The sequence below is a fragment of the Pongo abelii genome, chromosome 14 (assembly GCF_028885655.2).
Source record: "Pongo abelii isolate AG06213 chromosome 14, NHGRI_mPonAbe1-v2.0_pri, whole genome shotgun sequence".
Taxonomy (NCBI): domain Eukaryota; kingdom Metazoa; phylum Chordata; class Mammalia; order Primates; family Hominidae; genus Pongo; species Pongo abelii.
The window spans coordinates 40,369,763-40,395,846 of NC_071999.2; the positions used below are offsets into that span (position 1 = coordinate 40,369,763).

At 36.2% G+C, this 26,084-nt stretch overlaps 1 protein-coding gene across 6 annotated transcripts in view; it reads left to right on the forward strand.

Moving 5' to 3' along the window:
- NBEA (neurobeachin) overlaps positions 1-26,084 on the forward strand; it is a 747,382-nt gene that overhangs the window by 484,094 nt on the left and 237,204 nt on the right. For all 6 annotated transcript variants that reach the window (XM_054528904.2, XM_054528905.2, XM_054528908.2 and 3 more), the window contains one exon: positions 23,802-23,926. In XM_054528904.2, coding sequence (XP_054384879.2) covers positions 23,802-23,926 — 125 coding nt within the window. The remainder of the gene's footprint in view (positions 1-23,801; positions 23,927-26,084) is intronic.

Here is a 26,084-nt window from a genome sequence, read left to right on the forward strand (position 1 = left end):
AACAACCCAATTAAAAAGTGGGAAAGAACATGAACACTCTTCAAAAGAAGACATATATGTAGCCAACAATCATATGAAAAAAAGTTCAACATCACTGATCTTAGGAGAAATGCAAATCAATACCACAATGAGACACCATCTCACACCAGTCAGAATATGGCTATTGTTAAAAAGTCAAAAACAACAGATGCTGGTGAGGTAGTGGAGAAAAAGGAACACTTGTACGCTGTTTGTGAGAGTGTAAGTCAGTTCAACCATTGTGGAAGACAGTGTGGCAATTCCTGAAAAACCTGAAGACAGAAATACCATTAGATCCAGCAATCCCATTACTGGGTATATACCCAAAGGAATATAAATCATTCTGTTATAAAGACACATGCATGTGTATGTTCATTGCAGCACTGTTCACAATAGGAAAGATATGAAATCAACCTAAATACCCATCAATGATAGCCTGGATAAAGAAAATGTGGTACATATACACCATGGAGTACTATGCTTCCATGAAAAAGAATGAGATCCTGTCCTTTGCAGGGACGTTGATAGAGCTGGAGGCCATTATCCTTAGCAAACTAACAGGCACAGAAAATGAAATACCACATGTTCTCACTTGTAAATGGAAGCTAAATGCTGAGAACACATGGACACATAGAGGGAAACGACACACACTGGGGCCTATCTGAGAGTGGAGGGTGGGAGAACAGAGATAATCAGGAAAAGTAACTGGTGGGTACTAGACTTAATACCTGGATGATGAAATAATCTGTACAACAAACCCCCATGACACAAGTTTACCTATGTAACAAACCTGCACAAGTACCCCTGAACTTAAAAGTTAAAAAGAACTACTGTGTAACATTAACATGATATTTCAAAGTTCACTGTAAATGAAGAGTTTACTTGCATAGTGTATTTTATGCCTAGATGTTTTATTTTTCATATTATGTAACTAATAATGTTATCATACTTTAACCAAATGGCTCTACCTTTTTCTCTTTTGGATAAATAAGTAAATTTGGAGTAAAAGTGATGCCAAGAAGTAAAATATATTATTGCTGCAGTGAGCAATACAGGGGAAAAGGAAGGCAGAAGGTAGCAGAAACTACAGAGGGGGAAGTGTAGAGAGGGCTGCAGCTTAACAAAGTAGTAACTCAGTAAAAGAAACACGTACTGGAATTAAAATTTTAGACAAAATGTTACTTTCCTATCCACTTTCTTTTTTCATGTCTTTATTTGATTTGGTTGATAACAAACTTCTCTAACAATTAAGTATAGCTTATACCATCTAACCTATACTTTAATTATATTCATGCTTTTTTGCCTAAAAGTTTCATTATTATTAATTGGGGATCTTTTTGATTTGATACTGGCATTTATTACTGTCTTCCTCTAGTGTGAATCCAAAATGTTTCAGAGAATTTGTCAAGAATCATCATTAATAATAACTATATCCTACTGATATGCATGGAAATAAATGAGGATATAAACAAAAAGTTGAAATGCAGCTCAGTGATGTATTTACAATTCTGATTATAGAATCCTATCTTTCCTTCCATGTTTAGCAGTCACATGGAGAAGGAACAAATTAGTCTGGCTTTAAAACATTGAACTAAAAACTAGGATTTGACTGTCTAAGCCATAGCTTTACAGTGTCAGAATGTGAGAGTATACTTTGTAAAGGCAGGAAGGATGCATTTTTCAAGAACTTCACCAATTAATTTGCAATGTAAATTGATGTAATAACCAGATAATAATACACAACCCTAGGTAAGGGTGAATGGAAGAGTGTCAGAGAAGGAAGACCTTGAAATAATACATAGGCAAGAGTCAGAATAGTAGTAATGGCTTAAGATATATATCAGATGTAAGAGGGGACTTCAAAAGGTTCACAGAAAAATGGAATTAAAAGATAGGAATAAAGACATATAAACTTTATCTCTCAACATAAATGCCATCAAGTTCAGGACACTTTTGTAAGTGATACCAGCCATTTAGTCCATCCCTAAAGAACTGAGGGTCTTGGAATTTAACATGTCAGTACAGTTTTTTTTTTTTACATTATTAACTGAAGAAAAGGGTACCCTTTACAAACTATTAAGATTAGGAAACAAAAAGAAGTTACAAGGAGCCAAATCAAGCCTGCATGATGCATGCCTGCTGATTTCCCATAGAAACTCTTTGAAAATTGCACTTGTTTGATAAGGGGAATGAGCAGGAACATTATCAAGTCAGAGGACTCTCTGATGAAGCTTTCCTGGGCATTTTTCTGCTAAAGCTTTAGCTGACTTTCTCAACACACTGTCATAATAAGCAGATATTATCATTCTTTGGTTCTCCAGAAAGTCAGCAAGCATAATGCCTTGAGCATCCCACAAAACTGTTACCATGACCTTTGCTCTTGACCAGTTCACTTTTGCTTTGACTGGACCACTTCCACCTCTTGGTAGCCATTTCTTTGATTGTGCTTTGTGTTTAGGATAGTAAGTTGTATCTCCTGTTACAGTTGTTCAAAGAAATACTTCAAGGTCTTTATCCTACTTGTTTAAAATTTCTGTTGAAAGCTCTGCTCTCATATGCAGCCGATATAGGTGCATTGATTTTGGCACCCATCCAGTGGAAAGTTTGCTTAACTTTAATTTCTCAGTTAGAATTTGTAAGCTGAACCAGTTGAGATTTCTACAGTATTGGTTATTGTGTGTGCTGTTAATCATTGGTCCTCTTCAATTAGGGTACAAGCAAGTTAATTTTTTTTTCATAAATTGTTGTAGATGATTTGCCTCTGCCTCTGCGGGCTTCATCTTCAACACTGTCTTGTCTCTTCTTTTTTTTTGAGACAGAGTTGTACTCTGTTGCCCAGGCTGGAGTGCAGTGGTGCAAACACAGCTCATTGTAAACCTTCACCTCCTGGGCACAAGCTATCCTCCTGCCTCGCCTCCTGAATAGCTGGGACCACAGGCATGTGCCACCATGCCCTGCTAATTTTTTTTTTCTAGTTTTTGTAGATAAAGGGTCATACCATGTTATCCAGGCTGATCTTGAACTCTTGGGCTCAAGCAGTCCTCCCATCTCAGCCTCCCAAAGTGCTGGGATTACAGGCATGAGCCACCACATTTGGCTTGTCTCTTTAAAAAGTCATCCATCAACACCTGTGAAAAGAAGGGGGACAATACAAGTTTTTTATTTGTAAACTTCTGATTTCTTTAATTGTTCCCATGAACGTTTTTTTAACCATCAATGATTTTATCATTCTTCCACCCAAACTTTACCATAAATTTGGTACTTGTTCTTAGTTCAGTTTTAGCAGCACTTACATTGCTCTGAGAGGGGTTTTGTTCAAACTGATGTCTTATCCTTCTTAGTGCCTTAAACTATATCCTGTTCAGACATGTAGCAGGTTAGTACAAGTTTATTTTGGTGCAAAAAATTTGAAATCCATGCATAATATTTTCATAATACGCATTTTCCATGAACTTTTTGAAGTCCGCTAGTATATGTATAGATATATATTATAGGTAAGAGATTTTGTGTGTGTGCACACATGCATGCACAAACCCACAGCATTGCAGTACTATATATTACTGGGAATACATCCAACAGGACACAAGACATGTTAAGTAAAAGGGCGCTGACCTTTCTTATGGTGGAGAAAGTGCCAGTAAATATAGACCGTGTCTTTTCAACATATTTTGTAATCATGTTTCATTAGTGATTTCTCATATATATACTTATGCATTCACCTGTGCAGCAAGTGGGTTCCCCCATTTTCATTACTTTGTCTCACCGCTTTCCTTCAATTTGGCAAAAATTTTAACTATAAGTTTGTTTTTATTATGAAATAGACTGAAAGCTGCACAAAGGCTAGAATCATGCTGATATTTACCTAGTATGCATACCTCGTATTTAGTCTGTGGCTTGGCTCATAGATTTGTACAATAAGCATTTGTTCTAATGAATGAACATAGACATTACACATACAGTACTCTATGCATATCGTAGTTATCACTGTTTATCCAGAGTATTTAGTACTGGTTGTAGAGAGGCAGGAAACAGCTATGCTGGTGCTGTCAATGTAGTATTCTTAAGATAGTCCATTTTCTTGGTTGCTTTCTTTACAGTTAGAAGCGGTGCAGCATAAGCAAGGAAGTCAGACTGCCTGAGGACACAGTCTGCCACCAACTAGTTGTATGATCTTGGGCACATTACTTAACCAGTCTGTGCTTCCATTTCTTCATCTGTACAATGAATTAATAATAGTACCTGTCTCAAAGGGATTAATGAAAAGTGGTTGAGTAGTGAGTAGATATGTGTACAGTGTTTAGAAAGGTACCCAAACACAATAAGCTCTCAGTAAATATTGGCCTATTTTCTTGATCACTAAAGCGGTAGGAAGGGAATATTGCTAATTATATACTAGCTCTTAAAAGTTTTTGTCTGGAAATGTCTCACTTCTGCTCACATTTTATTAGCTGGAGGAGGTCACATCAACATGATTGAGTTCAAAGTGATTGAAAAGTACAATTTTAAAATGTGTATCGAAGGAGAGGATAACCATTTGTAACTCTCAGTACTTATATTTTTGTTTAATCTTGGTAGGATTAGAATTCATGCACAGAAGTCCTGACCTCAATGATTACCACTTAACTCTTGTAGCAAAAGGGAAATTCAGTTTCTTATGTATTTTATGTGTGTATTTAGTAAAATATTCCTTTGTTTACTTCACTCTTTCCTCTGTTCCATTAGATAGTTTTTGTTACTACGTATTAAATAATCAAATAATTTTCAGTAGTGCTTCACCAGGTAAATTCAGGTTTCTCTGTAGCTTATAAAGGGGAACCATTCCTGAGGGGCCAGGGGGCTTTAAGGAAAATCAAGTACATGCTCATAAGTTGAAAATGCAATTATCAAAAATTTTATTGAGGAAACTATGAGTGCCTAAACCCTATTTATCTGAGAATAACACCAAGTTCCAGCTAATGAACATCATTATATCAATAGTAATATTAATTATCATAATACAACCTAACTGGAAATCTTCCCTTCATTAATTATTGACAGTTCATATGTTCTTTTCTTGCAGTAGTACACTATTCTCATATAGCCACACTCATGAACAAAATATACATATAATGCTCAATGTTTCTGTATAATTTAGTCATTAATGGCACAAAGTTATAAAGAACAAAAAATAAACAAATGAAAAGACAGCGTATGATACCACACTCACCTTCCTAGTTGACATTGGAGGTATCATACATGAGATAATAAAAGTATAAGCTAGCAAATCCAAACAGACTTCAGTGTAGCATGACTACCCATGCAACTGTGGAGACAGTAGCATAGGTGGCTCCTGTCTGTTCAACTGGGTACTCTCCAAATACAGGAACTCTAAATTAGCCCTTCTTCATGAAAAGAAATGCTTTTATATACCAAACTGAGGACATTCATTGAAACACTTAGAGCAATCAGAATATACTGACTAAATAGGCATATCATAGGATAACATGAAGTTTTGATCATGCTTACACATTATTAATAATAGTTGCATCTACAGTTACTCTTTTTTTATTATACTTTAAGTTCTGGGGTACATGTGCACAATGTGCACATTTGTTACATATGTATACATGCGCCATGTTGGTGTGCTGCACCCGTTAACGCGTCATTTACATTAGGCATATCTCCTAATGTTATCCCTCCTCCCTCCCCCCACCTCACGACAGGCCCCAGTGTGTGATGTTCCCCACCCTGTGTCTAAGTGTTGTCATTGTTTAATTCCCACCTATGAGTGAGAACATGTGGTGTTTGGTTTTCTGTCCTTGCGATAGTTTGCTCAGAATGATGGTTTCCAGCTTCATCCATGTCTCTACAAAGGATATGAACTCATCCTTTTTTATGGCTGAATAGTATTCCATGGTGTATATGTGCCACATTTTCTTAATCCAGTCTATCATTGATGGATATTTGGGTTGGTTCCAAGTCTTTGCTATTGTGAATAGTGCCACAATAAACATACGTGTGCATGAGTCTTTATAGCAGCATGATTTATAATCCTTTGGGAATATGCCCAGTAATGGGATGGGTGGGTCAAATGGTATTTCTAGTTCTAGACCCTTGAGGAATTGCCACACTGTCTTCCACAAGGGTTGAACTAGTTTACAGTCCCATCAACAGTGTAAAAGTGTTCCTATTTCTCCACATCCTTTCCAGCACCTGTTGTTTCCTGACTTGATTTAATGATCGCCATTCTAACTGGTGTGAGATGGTATCTCATTGTGGTTTTGATTTGCATTTCTCTGTTGGCCAGTGATGATGAGCATTTTTTCATGTGTCTGTTGGCTGCATAAATGTCTTCTTTGGAGAAGTGTCTGTTCATATCCTTTGCCCACTTTTTGATGGGGTTTGTTTTTTTCTTGTAAATTTGTAGATTCTGGATATTAGCCCTTTGTCAGATGAGTAGATTGCAAAAATTTTCTCCCATTCTGTAGGTTGCCTGTTCACTCTGATGGTAGTTTCTTTTGCTGTGCAGAAGCTCTTTAGTTTAATTAGATCCCATTTGTCAGTTTTGGCTTTTGTTGCCATTGCTTTTGGTGTTTTAGTCATGAAGTCCTTGCCCATGCCTATGTCCTGAATGGTATTGCCTAGGTTTTCTTCTAGGGTTTTTATGGTTTTAGGTCTAACATTTAAGTCTTTAATCCATCTTGAATTAATTTTTGTGTAAGATGTGAGGAAGGGATCCAGTTTCAGCTTTCTGCATATGGCTAGCTGGTTTTCCCAGCACCATTTATTAAATAGGGAATCCTTTCCCCATTGCTTGTTTTTGTCAGATTTGTCAAAGATCAGATAGTTGTAGATGTGTGGTATTATTTCCAGGGGCTCTATTCTGTTCCGTTGGTCTATGTCTCTGTTTTGGTACCAGTACCATGCTGTTTTGGTTACTGTAGCCTTGTAGTATAGTTTGAAGTCAGGTAGCGTGATGCCTCCAGCTTTGTTCTTTTGGCTTAGGATTGACTTGGCAGTGTGGGCTCTTTTTTGGTTCCATATGAACTTTTAACTAGTTTTTTCCAATTCTGTGAAGAAAGTCATTGGTAGCTTGACGGGGATGGCATTGAATCTATAAATTACCTTGGGCAGTATGGCCACTTTCACAGTACTGATTCTTCCTACCCATGAGCATGGAATGTTCTTCCATTTGTTTGTGTCCTCTTTTATTTCATTGAGCAGTGGTTTGTAGTTCTCCTTGAAGAGGTCCTTCACATCCCTTGTAAGTTGGATTCCTAGGTATTTTATTCTCTTTGAAGCAATTGTGAATGGGAGTTCACTCATGATTTGGCTCCTTGTTTGTTTGTTATTGGTGTATAGGAATGCTTGTGATTTTTGCAGATTGATTTTGTATCCTGAGACTTTGCTGAAGTTGCTTATCAGCTTAAGGAGATTTTGGGCTGAGATGATGGGGTTTTCTAGATATACGATTATGTCATCTGCAAAGAGGGACAATTTGACTTCCTCTTTTCCTAATTGAATACCCTTTATTTCTTTCTCTTGCCTGATTGCCCTGGCCAGAACTGCTAATACTACATTGAATAGGAGTAGTGAGAGAGCGCATCCCTGTCTTGTGCCAGTTTTCAAAGGACATGCTTCCAGTTTTTGCCTATTCAGTATGATAGTGAATGCACTTATTATTTTGAGACATGTCATAAATTGCTCTAATTTTGAGACACGTCCCATCAATACCTAGTTTAGTGAGAGTTTTTAGCTGTTGAATTTTGTCGAAGGCCTTTTCAGCATCTATTGAGATAATCATGTGGTTTTTGTCTTTGATTCTGTTTATATTATGGATTATGTTTATTGATTTGGGTATGTTGAACCAGCCTTGCATCCCAGGGATGAAGCCAACTTGATCATGGTGGATAAGCTTTTTGATGTACTGCTGTATTCGGTTTGCCAGTATTTTATTGAGGATTTTTGCATCGATGTTCATCAGGGATATTGGTCTAAAATTCTCTTTTTTCTGTTGTGTGTCTGCCGGGCTTTAGTATCAGGATGATGCTGGCCTCATAAAATGAATTAGGGAGGATTCCCTCTTTTTCTATTGATTGGAATAGTTTCAGAAGGAATATTACCAGCTCCTCTTTGTACCTCTAGTAGAATTTGGCTATGAATCTGTCTGGTCCTGGACTTTTTTTGGTTGGTAGGCTATTAATTATTGCCTCAATTTCAGAACTTGTTATTGGTCTATTCAGGGATTCAACTTCTTCCTGGTTTAGTCTTGGAAGGGTGTATGTGTCCAGGAATTTATCCATTTCTTCTAGATTTTCTAGTTTATTTGTGTACAGGTGTTTACAGTATTCTCTGATGGTAGTTTGTATTTCTGTGGGATCAGTGGTGATATCCCCTTTATCATTTTTTATTATGTCTATTTGATTCTTCTCTCTTTTCTTCTTTATTAGTCTTGCTAGCGGTCTATCAATTTTGTTGATCTTTTCAAAAAACCAGCTCCTGGATTCATTAATTTTTTGAAGGGATTTTTGTGTCTCTATTTCCTTCAGTTCTGCTCTGATCTTAGTTATTTCTTCATTCTGCTAGCTTTTGAATGTGTTTGCTCTTGCTTCTCTAGTTCTTTTAATTGTGAAGTTATTGTGTCAATTTTAGATCTTTCCTGCTTTCTCTTGTGGGCATTTAGTGCTATAAATTTCCCTCTACACACTGCTTTAAATGTGTCCCCAAGATTCTGGTATGTTGTATTGGTTTCAAAGAACATCTTTATTTCTGCCTTCATTTCGTTATGTACCCAGTAGTCATTCAGGAGCAGGTTGTTCAGTTTCCATGTAGTTGAGCGGTTTTGAGTGAGTTTCTTTAATCCTGAGTTCTAGTTTTATTGCACTGTGGTCTGAGAGATAGTTTGTTTTAATTTCTGTACTTTTACATTTGCTGAGGAGTGCTTTACTTCCAACTATGTGGTCAATTTTGGAATAGGTGTGATGTGGTGCTGAGAAGAATGCATGTTCTGTTAATGTGGGGTGGACAGTTCTGTAGATATGTATTAAGTCCGCTTGGTGCAGAGCTGAGTTCAATTCCTGGGTATCCTTGTTAATTTTCTGTCTCGTTGATCTGTCTAATGTTGACAGTGGGGTGTTAACGTCTCCCATTATTATTGTGTGGGAGTTTAAGTCTCTTTGTAGGTCTCTAAGGACTTGCTTTATGAATCTGGGTGCTCCTGTTTTGGGTGCAGTGCATATATATTTAGGATAGTTAGCTCTTCTTGTTGAATTGATCTCTTTACCATTACATAATAGCCTTCTTTGTCTCTTTTGATCTTTGTTGGTTTAAAGTCTGTTTTATCAGAGACTAGGATTGCAACCCCTGCTTTGTTTTGTTTTCCATTTGCTTGGTAGATCTTTCTCCATCCCTTTATTTTGAGCCTATGTGTGTGTCTGCATGTGAGATGGGTCTCCTGAATACAGCACACTGATGGGTCTTGACTCTATCTAGTTTGCCAGTCTGTTTCTTTTAATTGGAACATTTAGCCCATTTACATTTAAGGTTAATATTGTTATGTGTTATTCTTAAAGACATTATTATTAGAGTATTTTCTATTGTTTTTTTCTACAGTGGCTCATATGTTGCAGAAGAAAATGGCAGAAGAATAACTTATTATGTTGAAATACTAAATAGAAGGAGTGATGCAGGAGCAGTTTAACTAAATAAACAGAAGAAACTATGTGCTCGTATAGTGACCAATTTCAGTAGGAAAACAGAGTGAAGAACATATGAGAATGAAAGGAAAGGAAATGCATGATGTTGTTTTACCACAAGAACATGTGCTCAGCACTGAGAATATTGCCTAACACAAAATAGATGCTCAGTAAATATATTTTTGAATGAGAACCATAGAAAGAAGGATGGAAAGAAATAGACGAGAAGGAGTTTGAACAGAAAACAGATGGTGATATCCTAGATTGGTAACCTGGCACAGATGCCAAATATAATGGTGTTGGAACATAAGCCTTTTATGAACATATTATTGTACAGTAGAAAAACCTCTCATGATTCATGAGTTGGTGGTAAACAATATTATCAGAAAAATGAGAATATAAGGAGAGTATGATTTGTATACTCTATGTTTTAGTTCATTGAGACTGCTATAACAAATTACAGGCTGAGTATTCCTTATATGAAGTGCTTGGAACCAGAGTGTTTTAAATTTAGGATTTTTTTCAGATTTTGGAATATTTGCATATACATAATGAGATATCTTGGGGATGGGACCCAAGTTTAAAAACAATTGTCTATGTTTCATATATATACCTTATACACATAGCCTGAAGATTTTATACAATATTTTTAATAATTTTGTACATGAAACACAGTTTGTGTTAAGTACTTATATGTGGAATTTTCCACTTATGGCATCATTTCAGCACTCAAAAAGTTTTGGATTTTGGAACATTTTGGATTTTCAGATTAGAGATGCTTAACCTGTTCCATAAACTAGGTAGCTTATGAACAACAGAAATTTATTTCTCGCAGTTCTAGAAGTGAGAAGTCCAGGATCAAAATACCAGTAGATTTGGTGTTTGGTGAGGGCCCCACCACCTGGTTCATAGAACAGTGCCTTCTCCCTGTGTCCTCACGTGATGGAAGTGACGAACAGGCTCCCTTGAGCCTATTTTATAAGGGCACTAATCCCATTCACAAGGGCTCTTCTCTCATGACCTAATTACTTTCCCAAAAGCCCCAGAACATCATACCATCACCTTGGAGGTAAGGATTTCAACATATGAATTTTGGACAGAAACATTCAAATCATACTAATAACAGTGTTTCTGAACATTTCTTTATTAGAAACTGCTTTTAGAAAAATGTAATAAAACTCTAGACTTCTCCCTCAAAAATACATATATACATATCCCATAAAATTTTGTAGACCATTTCAGGAGTTTTGTGAATCTGTAAAACTCATCCATTGGTTAATGATGAGTGCCACATTTTTAAATAATGTGAATGTTGGGTTAATATCAAACCCCACCCCCCAAAAAACATGAAAAGAAGAGCACAGAAGTGCCAATGAACAACACAAAGCTCTGAGATAGATATCAGAAGGACCAAAACCCAGAATAACCTGAGGTGCAGTCTAAAAAAGTAATAGAACTCCTCCATCAGGTCCCACAGTATAATAGGGTATAACCCATTATCATTCCATTTAGTGATTATAGTTTTTGTGTCCACATATTCACTGCTAGTATATAGAAATACAATTATTATTTGTGTGTCTATCTTGCATCTTGTGACCTTGCTTAACTCAGTCCTTAGTTCTAGGAGTGTTTGACAGATTTTGCATGATTTTCTACATAGACAGTCATGTTAGCTGCATATAGGGACAATTTTATTTCCTCTTTTTCTATTTATATTCCTCTTATATCCTCCCTTTTGCCTTACTGCATTGGCTAGAAATTTCAGTACTCTGTTGAGTAAGAGTGGTAACAGCAGACATCTTTGCCTTATTCCCAGTTTTAGGTGGAGAACTTCAGTCTTTCACTCTTAAGTATAAAGTTAGCTAAAGATTTTTGTAGATACTTTTATCGAGTTGAAGAAATTGCCTTTTATTCCTGTTTTCCTGAACTTTTCTAAAATTGTGAATCATTGCTAAATTTTGTCAAATACCTTTTATAATGACTAATATGATCATGTGATTTTTCTTCTCAGCTGTTAATGTAATGCACTACATTGATTCCTAAGGATTTTTTTGTCTATATAAAGGATGGATATTGGTCTGTAGTTTTCTTCTTTTGTACTGTTTTTGGTTTTTGTATCAGGGTGATATTAGCTATAATAATTATTGAGAAATATTTCTTCCTCTTCTGTTTTCTGGAAGAGATTATGTATAATTGGAGTTAATTCTCCTTGAAATGCTTAATAAAATTCTTCAGTGAAACTATCTCGGCCGGGAGATTTGGGGAAAGGGGAGTAAATGTCTTAAATTTCTTTAATTGGTACAGAGTTGTTCATATTATCTTTTTCACATTGGGTGACTTGTGGTCATTTGTGTTTTTTGGTCCATTTCTTCTAAGCTGTCAAATTTATGTGTGTAGAGTCTTTCACAGTATCCACTCCTTCTTTTGATGTCTTCAGAGTCAGTAGTGATATCCCGTTTTTCATTCCTGATATCGGTAATTTATGTCTACTCTTTTTTACTTTGTCAGTCTTTTTAGAGGTGTGTCAGTGTTATTGATTTTTTTCAAAGAAACAGCTCTTTGTTTTGTTAATTTTTCTGTTGTTTTTCTGTTTTCAGTTTCACTGATTTTTATTGATTTCTGCTTATTTTATTGTTTCCTTTTTTTCTACTTGCCTTTTATGTGTTCTTAAGGTGAGAATTTAGACTACTGATTTTAAATGTTTCTTTTTTTCTAATATATGCATTTAGTACTATAGATTACCCTCCCAGTTCTACTTTAATTGTATCCAACAAGTGTTGATATTTTTTATTGTGATTTTCATTCAGTTCTGTATTCTTTTGGTTTTTCCTTGAGAATTCTTTTTTAAATCAAGGGTTATTTATTTTTTCTGCCTTCCTGTGGGTGACTTGGTCATTTTTTAGAATTCTGTTTTGATTTATCTATGTTTCTTAGTATGTCCCTTTGTGTAGCTTTTTTAGTGTTTGCTCTAAGTATTACATTTTTTATGCATAGCCTTATCAGTCTACTGGTGCTATCATTCTGTCAGTCCATGTGAAATATACACACTTGATATCCTTTCGCATCCCTTTGCCTTCCCCCATTTATAATATAGTTATCTTAAATATTACCAGTAAATATACTTAGAACCACATCGGTGTTACAATTTTTGTTTCAACAGTAAAACATAATTTAGAAAACTCAGGAGGAAAAGGAAAGCCTATTATAGATAGTCATATTTTGCTTACTGTGTTCTTTCTTCCTAATGTTTCAGTGTTTCTTCTACTACTTCTCTCATGTTTACAGGACTGCCTATAGCCTTTCTTTTAGAGTAGCTCTGATGGCAATAAATATTCTGTTTTTTACTTCATCTAAAGATATCTGCACTTGTTATTTCTGGAGGTATCTTCACTGGCTATAGGATTTGGGGTTGACGGTTCTTCTCTTTTAGCACCTAAAAAATATTTTGCCACTTCCTCTGGTCATCATTGTTTCTGATGTAAGATATATTGTCATTCTGTTTTACTTCTATAGATGAGATGCCATTTTTCTCTGGCTGATCTTTAGACTTTCTTTGCCCTCAGTTTTCAGAAATTTAATTATGATGTGTCTTAGCGTGAACTTCCTTGGATTTATCATGTTTGGAGTTCAGTAAGCTACTTAAATCTGTACATTTATGTTTTTGCCAAATTTAGAAAATTTTCCGCCATTATTTTTTCTTTTTGTTTTTTTTTTTTAGATTCTTCATTCTTTCACATGCAGAGCATCTTTTTTTTTTAATTTTATTATTATTATACTTTAAGTTTTAGGGTACATGTGCACAACATGCAGGTTTGTTACATATGTATACATGTGCCATGTTGGTGTGCTGCACCCATTAACTTGTCATTTAGCATCAGGTATATCTCCTAATGCTATCCTTTCTCCTCCCCCCACCCCACAATAGTCCCCGGTGTGTGATGATCCCCTTCCTGTGTCCATGTGTTCTCATTGTTCAATTCTCACCTATGAGTGAGAACATGCGGTGTTTGGTTTTTTGTCCTTGCGATAGTTTGCTGAGAATGATGGTTTCCAGTTTCATCCATGTCCCTACAAAGGACATGAACTCATCATTTTTTATGGCTGCATAATATTCCATGGTGTATATGTGCCACATTTTCTTAAGCCAGTCTATCATTGTTGGACATTTGGGTTGATTCCAAGTCTTTGCTATTGTGAATAGTGCCACAATAAACATACGTGTGCATGTGTCTTTATAACAGCATGATTTATAATCCTTTGGGTATATACCCAGTAATGGGATGGCTGGGTCAAATGGAATTTCTAGTTCTAGATCCCTGAGGAATCGCCACACTGACTTCCACAATGGTTGAACTAGTTTACAGTCCCACCAACATGTAAAAGTGTTCCTATTTCGCCACATCCTCTCCAGCACCTGTTATTTCCTGACTTTTTAATGATGGCCATTCTAACTGGTGTGAGATGTTATCTCATTGTGGTTTTGATTTGCATTTCTCTGTTGGCCGGTGATGATGAGCATTTTTTCATGTGTTTTTTGGCTGCATAAATGTCTTCTTTTGAGAAGTGTCTGTTCATATCCTTCGCCCACTTTTTGATGGGGTTGTTTTTTTCTTGTAAATTTGTTTAAGTTCTTTGTGGATGCTGGATATTAGCCCTTTGTCAGATGAGTAGGTTGCAAAAATTTTCTCCCATTCTGTAGGTTGCCTGTTCACTCTGATGGTAGTTTCTTTTGCTGTGCAGAAGCTCTTTAGTTTAATTAGATCCCAATTGTCAATTTTGGCTTTTGTTGCCATTGCTTTTGATGTTTTAGACATGAAGTCCTTGCCCTGCCTATGTCCTAAATGGTACTGCCTAGGTTTTCTTCTAGGGATTTTATGCTCTTAGGTCTAACATTTAAGTCTTTAACCCATCTTGAATTAATTTTTGTATAAGGTGTAAGGAAGGCATCCAGTTTCAGCTTTCTGCATATGGCTAGCCAGTTTTCCCAGCACCATTTATTAAATAGGGAATCCTATCCCCATTGCTTGTTTTTGTCAGGTTTGTCAAAGATCAGATAGTTGTAGATATGTGGCATTATTTCTGAGGGCTCTGTTCTGTTCCATTGGTCTGTATCTCTGTTTTGGAACCAGTACCATGCTGTTTTGGTTACTGTAGCCTTGTAGTATAGTTTGAGGTCAGGTAGCGTGATGCCTCCAGCTTTGTTCTTTTGGCTTAGGATTGACTTGGCGATGCGGGCTCTTTTTTGGTTCCATATGAATTTTAAAGTAGTTTTTTCCAATTCTGTGAAGAAAGTCATTGGTAGCTTGATAGGGATGGCATTGAATCTATAAATTACCTTGGGCAGTATGGCCATTTTCACAATATTGATTCTTCCTACCCATGAGCATGGAATGTTCTTCCATTTGTTTGTACCCTCTTTTATTTCATTGAGCAGTGGTTTGTAGTTCTCCTTGAAGAGGTCCTTCACATCCCTTGTAAGTTGGATTCCTAGGTATTTTATTCTCTTTGAAGCAATTGTGAATGGGAGTTCACTCATGATTTGGCTCTCCGTTTGTCTGTTATTGGTGTGTGAGAATGCTTGTGATTTTTGCAGATTGATTTTGTATCCTGAGACTTTGCTGAAGCTGCTTATCAGCTTAAGGAGATTTTGGGCTGAGACGATGGGGTTTTCTGGATATACAATTATGTCATCTGCAAAGAGGGACAATTTGACTTCCTCTTTTCCTAATTGAATACCCTTTGTTTCCTTCTCCTGCCTGATTTCCCTGGCCAGAACTTCCAACACTATGTTGAATAGGAGTGGTGAGACAGGGCATGCCTGTCTTCTGCCAGTTTTGAAAGGGAATGCTTGCAGGTTTTGCCCATTCAGTATGATATTGACTGTGGGTATGTCATAGATAGCTCTTATTATTTTGAGATACGTCCCATCAATACATAATTTATTGAAGAGTTTTTAGCATGAAGGTTGTTGAATTTTGTCAAAGACCTTTTCTGCATCTATTGAGATAATCGTGGTTTTTGTCTTTGGTTCTGTTTATATGCTGGATTACATCTATTGATTTGCGTATGTTGAACCAGCCTTGCATCCCAGGGATGAAGCCCACTTGATCATGGTGGATAAGCTTTTTCATGTGCTGCTGGATTCAGATTGCCAGTATTTTATTGAGGATATTTGCATCAATGTTCATCAAGGATATTGATCTAAGATTCTCTTTTTTGGTTGTGTCTCTGCCAGGCTTTGGTATCAGGATGATGCTAGCCTCATAAAATGAGTTAGGGAGGATTCCCTTTTTTTCTATTGATTGGAATAGTTTCAGAAGGAATGGTACCAGCTCCTCCTTGTACCGTTGGTAGAATTTGGCTGTGAATCCATCTGGTCCTGGACTTTTTTTGGTTGGTAAGCTATTGATTATTTCCTCAATTACAGATCCTGTTATTGGTCTATTCAGAGATTCAACTTCTTCCTGGTTTAGTCTTGGGAGGATGTATGTGTCAAGGAATTTATCCATTTCTTCTAGATTTTCTAGTTTATTTGCGTAGAGGTGTTTACAGTATTCTCTGATGGTAGTTTGTATTTCTGTGGGATCGGTGGTGATATCCCCTTTATCATTTTTTATTATGTCTATTTGATTCTTCTCTCTTTTCTTCTTTATTAGTCTTGCTAGCGGTCTATCAATTTTGTTGATCTTTTCAAAAAACCAGCTCCTGGATTCATTAATTTTTTGAAGGGTTTTTTGTGTCTCTATTTCCTTCAGTTCTGCTCTGATTTTAGTTATTTCTTGCCTTCTGCTAACTTTTGAATGTGTTTGCTCTTGCTTCTCTAGTTCTTTTAATTGTGATGTTAGGGTGTCAATTTTAGATCTTTCCTGCTTTCTCTTGTGGGCATTTAGTGCTATAAATTTCCCTCTACACACTGCTTTGAATGTGTCCCAGAGATTCTGGTACGTTGTGTCTTTGTTCTCATTGGTTTCAAAGAACATCTTTATTTCTGCCTTCATTTCGTTATGTACCCAGCAGTCATTCAGGAGCAGGTTGTTCAGTTTCCATGTAGTTGAGCAGTTTTGAGTGAGTTTCTTAATCCTGAGTTCTAGTTTTATTGCACTGTGGTCTGAGAGACAGTTTGTTATAATTTCTGTTCTTTGACATTTGCTGAGGAGTGCTTTACTTCCAACTATGTGGTCAATTTTGGAATACGTGTGGTGTGGTGCTGAAAAAAAATGTATATTCTGTTGATTTGGGGTGGAGAGTTCTGTAGATGTCTATTAGGTCCACTTGGTGCAGAGCTGAGTTCAATTCCTGGGTATCCTTGTTAACTTTCTGTCTCATTGATCTGTCTAATGTTGACAGTGGGATGTTAAAGTGTCCCATTATTATTGTGTGGGAGTCTAAGTCTCTTTGTTGGTCGCTAAGGACTTGCTTTATGAATCTGGGTGCTCCTGTATTGGGTGCATATATATTTAGGATAGTTAGCTCTTCTTGTTGAATTGATCCCTTTACCATTATGGAATGGCCTTCTTTGTCTCTTTTGATCTTTGTTGGTTTAAAGTCTGTTTTATCAGAGACTAGGATTGCAACCTCTGCCTTTTTTTGTTTTCCATTTGCTTGGTAGATCTTCCTCCATCCCTTTCTTTTGAGCCTATGTGTGTCTCTGCACGAGAGTTGGGTTTCCTGAATACAGCACACTGATGGGTCTTGACTCTTTATCCAGTTTGCCAGTCTGTGTCTTTTAATTGGAGCATTTAGCCCATTTACATTCAAAGTTAATATCGTTATGTGTGAATTTGATCCTATCATTATGATGTTAGCTGGTTATTTTGCTCGTTAGTTGATGCAGTTTCTTCCTAGCCTTGATGGTCTTTACAATTTGGCATGTTTTTGCAGTGGCTGGTACCCGTTGTTCCTTTCCATGTTGAGTGCTTCCTTCAGGAGCTCTTTTAGAGCAGGCCTGGTGGTGACAAAATCTCTCAGCATTTGCTTGTCTGTAAAGGATTTTATTTCTCCTTCACTTATGAAGCTTAGTTTGGCTGGATATGAAATTCTGGGTTGAAAATTCTTTTCTTTAAGAATGTTGAATATTGGCCCCTACTCTCTTCTGGCTTGTAGAGTTTCTGCCGAGAGATCAGCTGTTAGTCTGATGGGCTTCCCTTTGTGGGTAACCCGACCTTTCTCTCTGGTTGCCCTTAACATTTTTTCCTTCATTTCAACTTTGGTGAATCTGACAATTATGTGTCAGAGTTCCTCTTCTCGAGGAGTATCTTTGTGGCATTCTCTGTATTTCCTGAATCTGAATGTTGGCCTGCCTTGCTAGAGTGGGGAAGTTCTCCTGGATAATGTCCTGCAGAGTGTTTTCCAACTTGGTTCCATTCTCCCCATCACTTTCAGGTACACCAATCAGACGTAGATCTGGTCTTTTCACATAGTCCCATATTTCTTGGAGACTTTGTTCATTCCTTTTTATTCTTCTTTCTCTAAACTTCTCTTCTCACTTCATTTCATTCATTTCGTCTTCCATCGCTTTCTTCCAGTTCATCGCATCGGCTACTGAGGCTTCTGCATTCGTCATGTAGTTCTTGTGCCATGGTTTTCAGCTCCATCAGGTCCTTTAAGGACTTCTCTGCATTGTTTATTCTAGTTATCCATTCATCTAATTTTTTTTCAAAGTTTTTAACTTCTTTGCCATTGGTTCGAACTTCCTCCTGTAGCTCAGAGTAGTTTGATCATCTGAAGCCTTCTTCTCTCAACTCGTCAAAGTCATTCTCCGTCCAGCTTTGTTGTGTTGCTGGTGAGGAGCTGCGTTCCTTTGGAGGAGGAGAGGCCCTCTGATTTTTAGAGTTTCCAGTTTTTCTGCTCTGTTTTTTCCCCATCTTTGTGGTTTTATCTACCTTTGGTCTTTGATGATGGTGACATACAGATGGGTTTTTGGTGTGGATGTCCTTCCTATTTGTTAGTTTTCCTTCTAACAGACAGGACCCTCAGCTGCAGGTCTGTTGGAGTTTGCTGGAGGTCCACTCCAGACCCTGTTTGCCTGGGTATCAGCAGCGGTGGCTGCAGAACAGCGGATATTGGTGAACCACAAATGCTGCTGCCTGATCATTCCTCTGGAAGTTTTGTCTCAGAGGAGTACCTGGCCATGTGAGGTGTCAGTCTGCCCCTACTGGGGGGTGCCTCCCAGTTAGGCTACTCAGGGGTCAGGGACCCACTTGAGGAGGCAGTCTGCTGGTTCTCAGATCTGAAGCTGCATGCTGGGAGAACCACTACTCTCTTCAAAGCTGTCAGACAGTGACATTTAAGTCTGCAGAGGTTACTGCTGTCTTTTTGTTTGTCTGTGCTCTGCCCCCAGAGGTGGAGCCTACAGAGGCAGGCAGGCCTCCTTGAGCTGTGGTGGGCTCCACCCAGTTCGAGCTTCCCAGCTGCTTTGTTTACTTAATCAAGTTTTGGCAATGGCGGGCGCCCCTCCCCAAGCCTCACTGCTGCCTTGCAGTTTGATCTCAGACTGCTGTGCTAGCAATCAGCGGGACTCCGTGGGCATAGGACCCTCCGAGCCAGGTGCGGGATATAATCTGGTGTGCTGTTTTTTAAGCCCGTTGGGAAAGCGCAGTATTAGGGTGGGAGTGACCCGATTTTCCAGGTGCCGTCTGTCACCCCTTTCTTTGACTAGGAAAGGGAACTCCCTGACCCCTTGTACTTCCCAGGTGAGGCGATGCCTCGCCCTGCTTTGGCTCGCACATGGTGCGCTGCACCCACTGTCCTGCACCCACTGTCTGGCACACCTCAGTGAGATGAAGCTGGTACCTCAGTTGGAAATGCAGAAATCACCCGTCTTCTGCATCATTCCTGCTGGGAGCTGTAGACTGGAGCTGTTCCTATTCAGCCATCTTGGCTCCTCCCCCACCTGCCATTATTTTTTTGGACATTTTTTCGGCTCTGCTGACTTTCTCCTCTCCTTCTAGGATTCCAGTGACACAAATGCTAAATGTTGTGCTCCACAGATCCCTAAGGCTCTGTTCACTTTTTCTTCTATTTCCTTCTGTTATTCAGATTGCATAATTTCTATTATCGTGTCTTCCAATTAAGTGATTCCTTCCTCTGTCCCTTCTGTTCTGCTGTTGAGCACATCTACTGAGCTTTTATTTTGGTTATTATATTTGTCAGTTCAAAAACTTCCATTTGGTTCCTCTTTACATCTTCTGTTTCTTTTCTGAGAGTTTCTATTTCTTTGCTAAGGGTATGTTTTTTCATTCATTTCAAGCATTTTCATAATTGCATATTGAAGTATATTTTCAATCATGGCTGCTTTAAATTCTCTGCCATTTCGATGTTGACATTTTGGGGTGATCTTTTTACATTCCCTTGGAGATTTTCTGGGTTCTTGGTAGGACAAGTGATTTTAGATTGAAACCTAGACCTTTTCTTATTTTTTTCTGAGATAATTTATTTTATTTAAACCTTCTATTTAGACTTTCTGTAACATTGCTTCATCTGGAAGTGGGGACACTGCCTTATATCTGCTAGATGGTAGTAGAAATCTAAGTTCTTCACTTGGCCTCTGTTGAAACCCAGTGAGTCGGAGGCTCTTCTTTACTGCTTGATGGGGGTGGGAGTTCCTGGTCCCCATGTGAAGTCCACTGGTGGGCTGGCCTCATTGCTGTTTGTCAGCAGTGAAAGTCCTGACTCTGCAGTAGGCTTCCTCTGACACTACCCCAGTGGGGAGGGGGAAGGATGACCCATTACTGTCCAATGGGAAGTGGATATTTAACCTCTCCACATGGTCTCCACTGACTCCATGTGAGTGGGGCACCTTGTTACCAGCCAGCAGAGATGAAGTCCTGGCTGCCTACTTGGTGTTCTCTGATACCACCCAGCAAGGGTGTTGGGTATCTCATTACACCTTCATGAGGGTACATGTCTGGGTTTCACACCCATCCTTTGCTGGTGTAGGTCAGGTGGGGACACAGTTTTTATGTGATGTTTGGCTGGAGTATAGCAGTTTTCTGAGTTTTCTATCTTGCTAAACTGCTGGTTTTTTGATCCTTTGACTAGAGGGAGCAGGCTTTTGCTGGGGCTTTTTTTGTTTGTTTGTTTGTTTGCACTCATTGGTCTATCTGGGTTGTTGGCCTCTTTGCCTCCAGGTGTGGGATATATGAAACAAAAAGAACTCATCAATATGTTGTTCCTTAGGTCCTGGGGTCCTTAGCCAGTCTGCCTTCTCTCACCTTTCAGAGTCTTCTCTTTTTTAAAATCTATTTTAATAGGTTTCTGGGGAACAGGCAGTATTTGGTTATGTGAATAAGTTATTTAAGTGGTGACTTCTGAGATTTTGGTGCACCCATCACCTGAGCAGTGTACCCTATACCCAATGTGTAGACTTTTATTTCTCACCCACCTCCCACCCTTTCCCCTGAGTCCCCAAAGTGTGTGTGTGTGTATGTGTATGTGTGTATATATATATATACACACACATTTTCTTTATCCACTCACTGATTGATGGGTATTTGGGCTGGTTTCGTATTTTTGCAATTGCAAATTGTGCTGCTATAAACATGCATGTGAAAGTATCTTTTTTGTATAATGACTTCTTTTCCTCTGAGTAGATACCCAGGAGTGAGATTGCTGGATCAAATGGTAGCTCTACTTTTAGTTCTTGAAGGAATCTCCACACTGTTTTTCATTGTGGGTATACCACTTTACATTCCCACCAACAGTGTAAAATGTTTACATTCTCACCACATCCACACCAACATTTATTTTTTTTTAATTTTTTGATTATGTTCATTCTTGGAGGAGCAAGGTGGTATCGCATTGTGGTTTTAATTTGCATTTCTCTGATAATTAATGATATTGAGCATTCTTTCATAGGTTTGTTGGCCATTTGTCTATCTTATTTTGAAAATTGTCTATTCATGTCCTTAGCCCACTTTTCGATGGGATTGTTTGTTTTGTTCTTGCTGATTTGTTTGGATTCCTTTTGCCCAATGTATAGATTATGAAAATTTTCTCCCACTTTGTGGGTTGTCTGTTTACTCTACTGATTATTTCTTTTGCTGTGCAAAAGGAAGCTTTTTAGTTTAATTAAGTCCCATCCATTTATCCTTGTTTTTGTTGCATTTACTTCTGGGTTCTTGGTCATGAAGTCTTTGCCTAAGCCAATGTCTAGAAGAGTTTTTCCAGTGTTATCTTCTAGAATTTGTATGGGGTTTCAGGTCTTCAGAGTCTTCTTATGTTGTTTTATATACTCTTTTTTTTTTATTTTTTTTCTTGCCAAAATTCTTTATTCTCGCCAAAATTCTTTATTCTCTAGCCAAAGATGATGTCTGTTGTTAGTATCTTTTTTTTTCTTTTTTTTTATTATTATTATACTTTAAGTTTTAGGGTACATGTGCACAATGTGATGCTAAATGACGAGTTAATGGGTGCAGCACACCAGCATGGCACATGTTTTATATACTCTTTCCAGAACTGTTCAGCTGTCCTTACAGAAGAATAGGGAAGAGTATGTCTATGGTTAGAAATTTTAGATAACATTAGCTCTCTGACCACTTTTGGTGAATTCAGTGACTTAATTTTAACATAATCTTAATGAAAATCAATATAGCATGATTTTAGCATGGTCTTCCTTAAAATTACTGGGATTAGTTTGTATTTGTAAGGACAGAAATCATCCTATTTTAAATTAGAGAGATATACTATTTATTACTATTATTCACCAAGTAATCATTATTTAACAGAAGAATTAAGTTATAATTATGATGTACAGGAAAAATAAGTGCATTAAAGCATACTTCAAAGACTTACAATTTTAGTTCTTTTTATATGCCCTTTATACTATTGGGTTTTTATAATGAAGTTATAGATAACAAAATTATATAGCCATAAAATCTAAAATGCTTTTCAAAATGAAATTATTTTTCTCAATGGCCATACATTGAAAAAATCCATAGCTTTTTTTTGAAATTATAAAAATATTTTCATTAATTCAATGAATATTTAGAAAAAAAAAAAATACTGTGTGTGAGACATTGTGCTAGAAATATAATGATGAGCAAAACATACATAGGTCCTGCCTTAATCAGACTTAAAGTGTTCTTCTACAGTAAAATATCAAAATAATTAATGAAATGAAATCTTCTAGGAAAGTATTTTATATGTTTTTATGAATAGTGCTGCTCTGGAAAATTAGAATATTATCTTTTGAGTGTATTACTCCACTACTAGATGCAGAAAAACTGACTTCTTAAGCAGTGGTATTTATTACTAATGTTTATTGAAATTAAATTGAAAACAAAAATTATATCATGAAATGTTTCATTGGCTATATAATGGGCCTATTTCCATCATTTCTGAAATATCTCTTGGATTTTTAGTATTGGCTTAGAGTATAAAATACAGTGATGGCCAATGTTGGCCGTGGCTATTAATGGTTTATATTAGTTGAAAGCTGTAAAATCATCCAAGAACTCTATTAGCATTAGAATAATAATTTACCAAGACAATTACCACATACTGGAAATTTTTGCAGCTCTAATTCAGTGTTATTAATAATGGATAAAATTGCATTTTTCTCAGGTTGCTGTGGGCAGCGGGGAATTATTTCAATGAATATTTCAGCACATTATTTTAATCATTTTTCCACCAAATCCAAGTGGGCAATATTTTATACTTCTTAATTCAGCCTACTAAGAAACCATGGTCATTAAATTGTAAACTATTTGTAGTGAGGTCTATTCTGTGATTTACAACCCTTGTTAAAAACAGTGTAAAAGAAAGCAAACTGTACCATTAATACTTGTAATTTGATATTGCCTTTGTTACTAAACTCCACATGATTAATGCTTTTAGTAGAAAGAAGAAAGTTTTAAAAAATAAAAAGCAGAGCTGAGTGGTATAATACCTAAAATATGAGAATGTTATTATTTTAAGTGTTTTTCACTTGTAGAGGAAATATATATATATGTATATATATACACAAATACAAGTGTAAAATATAAGTATCTCCAAAATTATCTTAATTTTTCAATGAGACCAACAAAATAACTTCAATTTTATAGAAAAATGTACTTCCAGTTATGCACTGTTATTAACAGGGATTACTTTTTTTCCCTCTACTCTTAGCCAATTGCATGATTTCTGGCGTTTGGATTACTGGGAAGATGATCTTCGTCGAAGGAGACGATTTGTTCGCAATGCATTTGGCTCCACTCATGCTGAGGCATTGCTCAAAGCTGCAATAGAATATGGTTAGTACCAATACTTCTTCCACAAAAATACTTCTGGATGTGAGGTGACTCCTTGTGTTTGAGAATTCCTTTTTTTTTTTTTTTTTTCGCTAGTATTTAATGTTCTCCATGTCATGAGTCAGAAATATTTTGTTCTGCTTTATCCTTCAGCATCATTTAGGTTACTGTTAATCAACCCAATATTTCTCAGACTAGATGTATTTTTATAGCCTTCAACTTATTTTTAAGAGATAAATGGACTTCACATAGTTAGTTATTAACTAACATTCCTTTCATATATCCTAACACAAGAATAAAATCAATTTCTTTCTTGGTGTCTTTCAAACTTTGATGACCAAGACCCATAGTAAATACTGTGATCCTGTACTCAGACTTATGTATTTTATGTATAAATTTGTTTCTGTGTACACACTTATATATACTGCATTAATATACATATACACATGCAATATATATACATATGCATACTGTGAGTATATGTTTATGTATGCATATACATACTGTATATATAACTGAAAAAATGTTTTATTAATAACCTCTTTATATGATATTTTGTTTTAATCCCACCTATTCCTTTCAGTTTAATAAAATAGAATTTAAAATCTTGTTATAAGCTGCCAATTTAAATTTCCAATCCTCCAGTGGACTACAAATGAAGTTTGAAAAAGATGGTCTCCTACTTATAGTATCATTAATTATCACACTACAGTAGAACTATATCCTAAATTGTTCTTTATAAACTGTACAATAAATCATAAATATCAAAATATTTTTGTAGTTTAATAAAAATGCTGCTACTTTAGATTGTTTTCTACTAAGAAGTATACTTAGGAACATTTGATCTACCTGCCCATTTTTAAATGCTCTAACAAGTTAAAGTTTGATGGGGTATATCAGAATTTTACAAACCACATTCACTAAGGAAATACCAGTAATGAACACTGTCCATGTATTTGTTATCCACTTTTGTTCTTCAGTTACTTGTATTTTATTATATTAATTTTCTTTTATTTGGGAGTATTAGTGAGCCATCTGTTTTTAAATTTTAAAGACAGTTGATAAATAGTATTATATCAAATCATAGTTTATATCATGTAATACCATTCATGTTCTTAATGAATTGAACAGGGAAATAATAAAAAGACAAAATGTGTAAAGCTTTTAAAATTTCTTTTCCCAGTAAGCTATGAATTGCTACAACTTAATAAGCATCAAAATATTATTAAAAATAGATAAGGATTTCATATGAAACTATTATACCTAAGATAAAAGTTATACAGTAACTTTATACAGTAAAAGTAACTATGGAAAAAATATTCTGGAAAAAAATTATAGTTTGTCTTCTTTGAATAACTAAAAATAGCACCTCAGGATAATAGCCCTCTAAGGATTTGATACCAACTCAAAATGAGTTATCATTATGATCCTGTAGGAGAGAATCTTAGAAATATCTGCCTACCTAGTAGTGGCATGCTTTATAATATAAGCTTAAAATTATTAAACCTTCATTTCATTTAACCAATAATTTAGACTTTTTCACCAATTAATCCTGAATTTATCTCATTTGGAAGTAGAAACATATAAAGATAATTTGTAACAGAGTTTATACTACAGTGATATTAGTAATACTGAGTTGCCAAAGCTTTAATTGTACAGAATTCATATTATATTACATTCCACAATCTACAGATTACTTTTAAGAAAGGCTTTTTTTAGAAAAATGTTTGTATTTCTTCTTAAAAGTGAATACTTTGTGTGTTTAATTTGTAAAATAATTTCTAATAAACCTGTGTCAAAGGCTATAAGAAACAAAATTTAAAATCTTTGAATAAAATCTTTTTCAAACTGATAGTCATATTTTAATAAAATAGTAACTATTGTTAATGAACCTAAAGTAAAAAATAATACCCTAATTTTGAAATAGATAAGAGGTGTGATACTAAATATTCTTTATATGTACTATATTTTAAAATACAGTATTTATGAATTTTCAATCTGGATCATAAGCAACGTTCAGAACCTATTATCTATCCCTCTTGAGTTGTGTTCTTTTATAAAAGAAAAGAGGAGTATGTTTTTATTATACCTGTTAAGAACAAAGATGACACATCTACACAGTAAAATATTCAGGGAATTGACATGGTAGTATTGGAGTTAC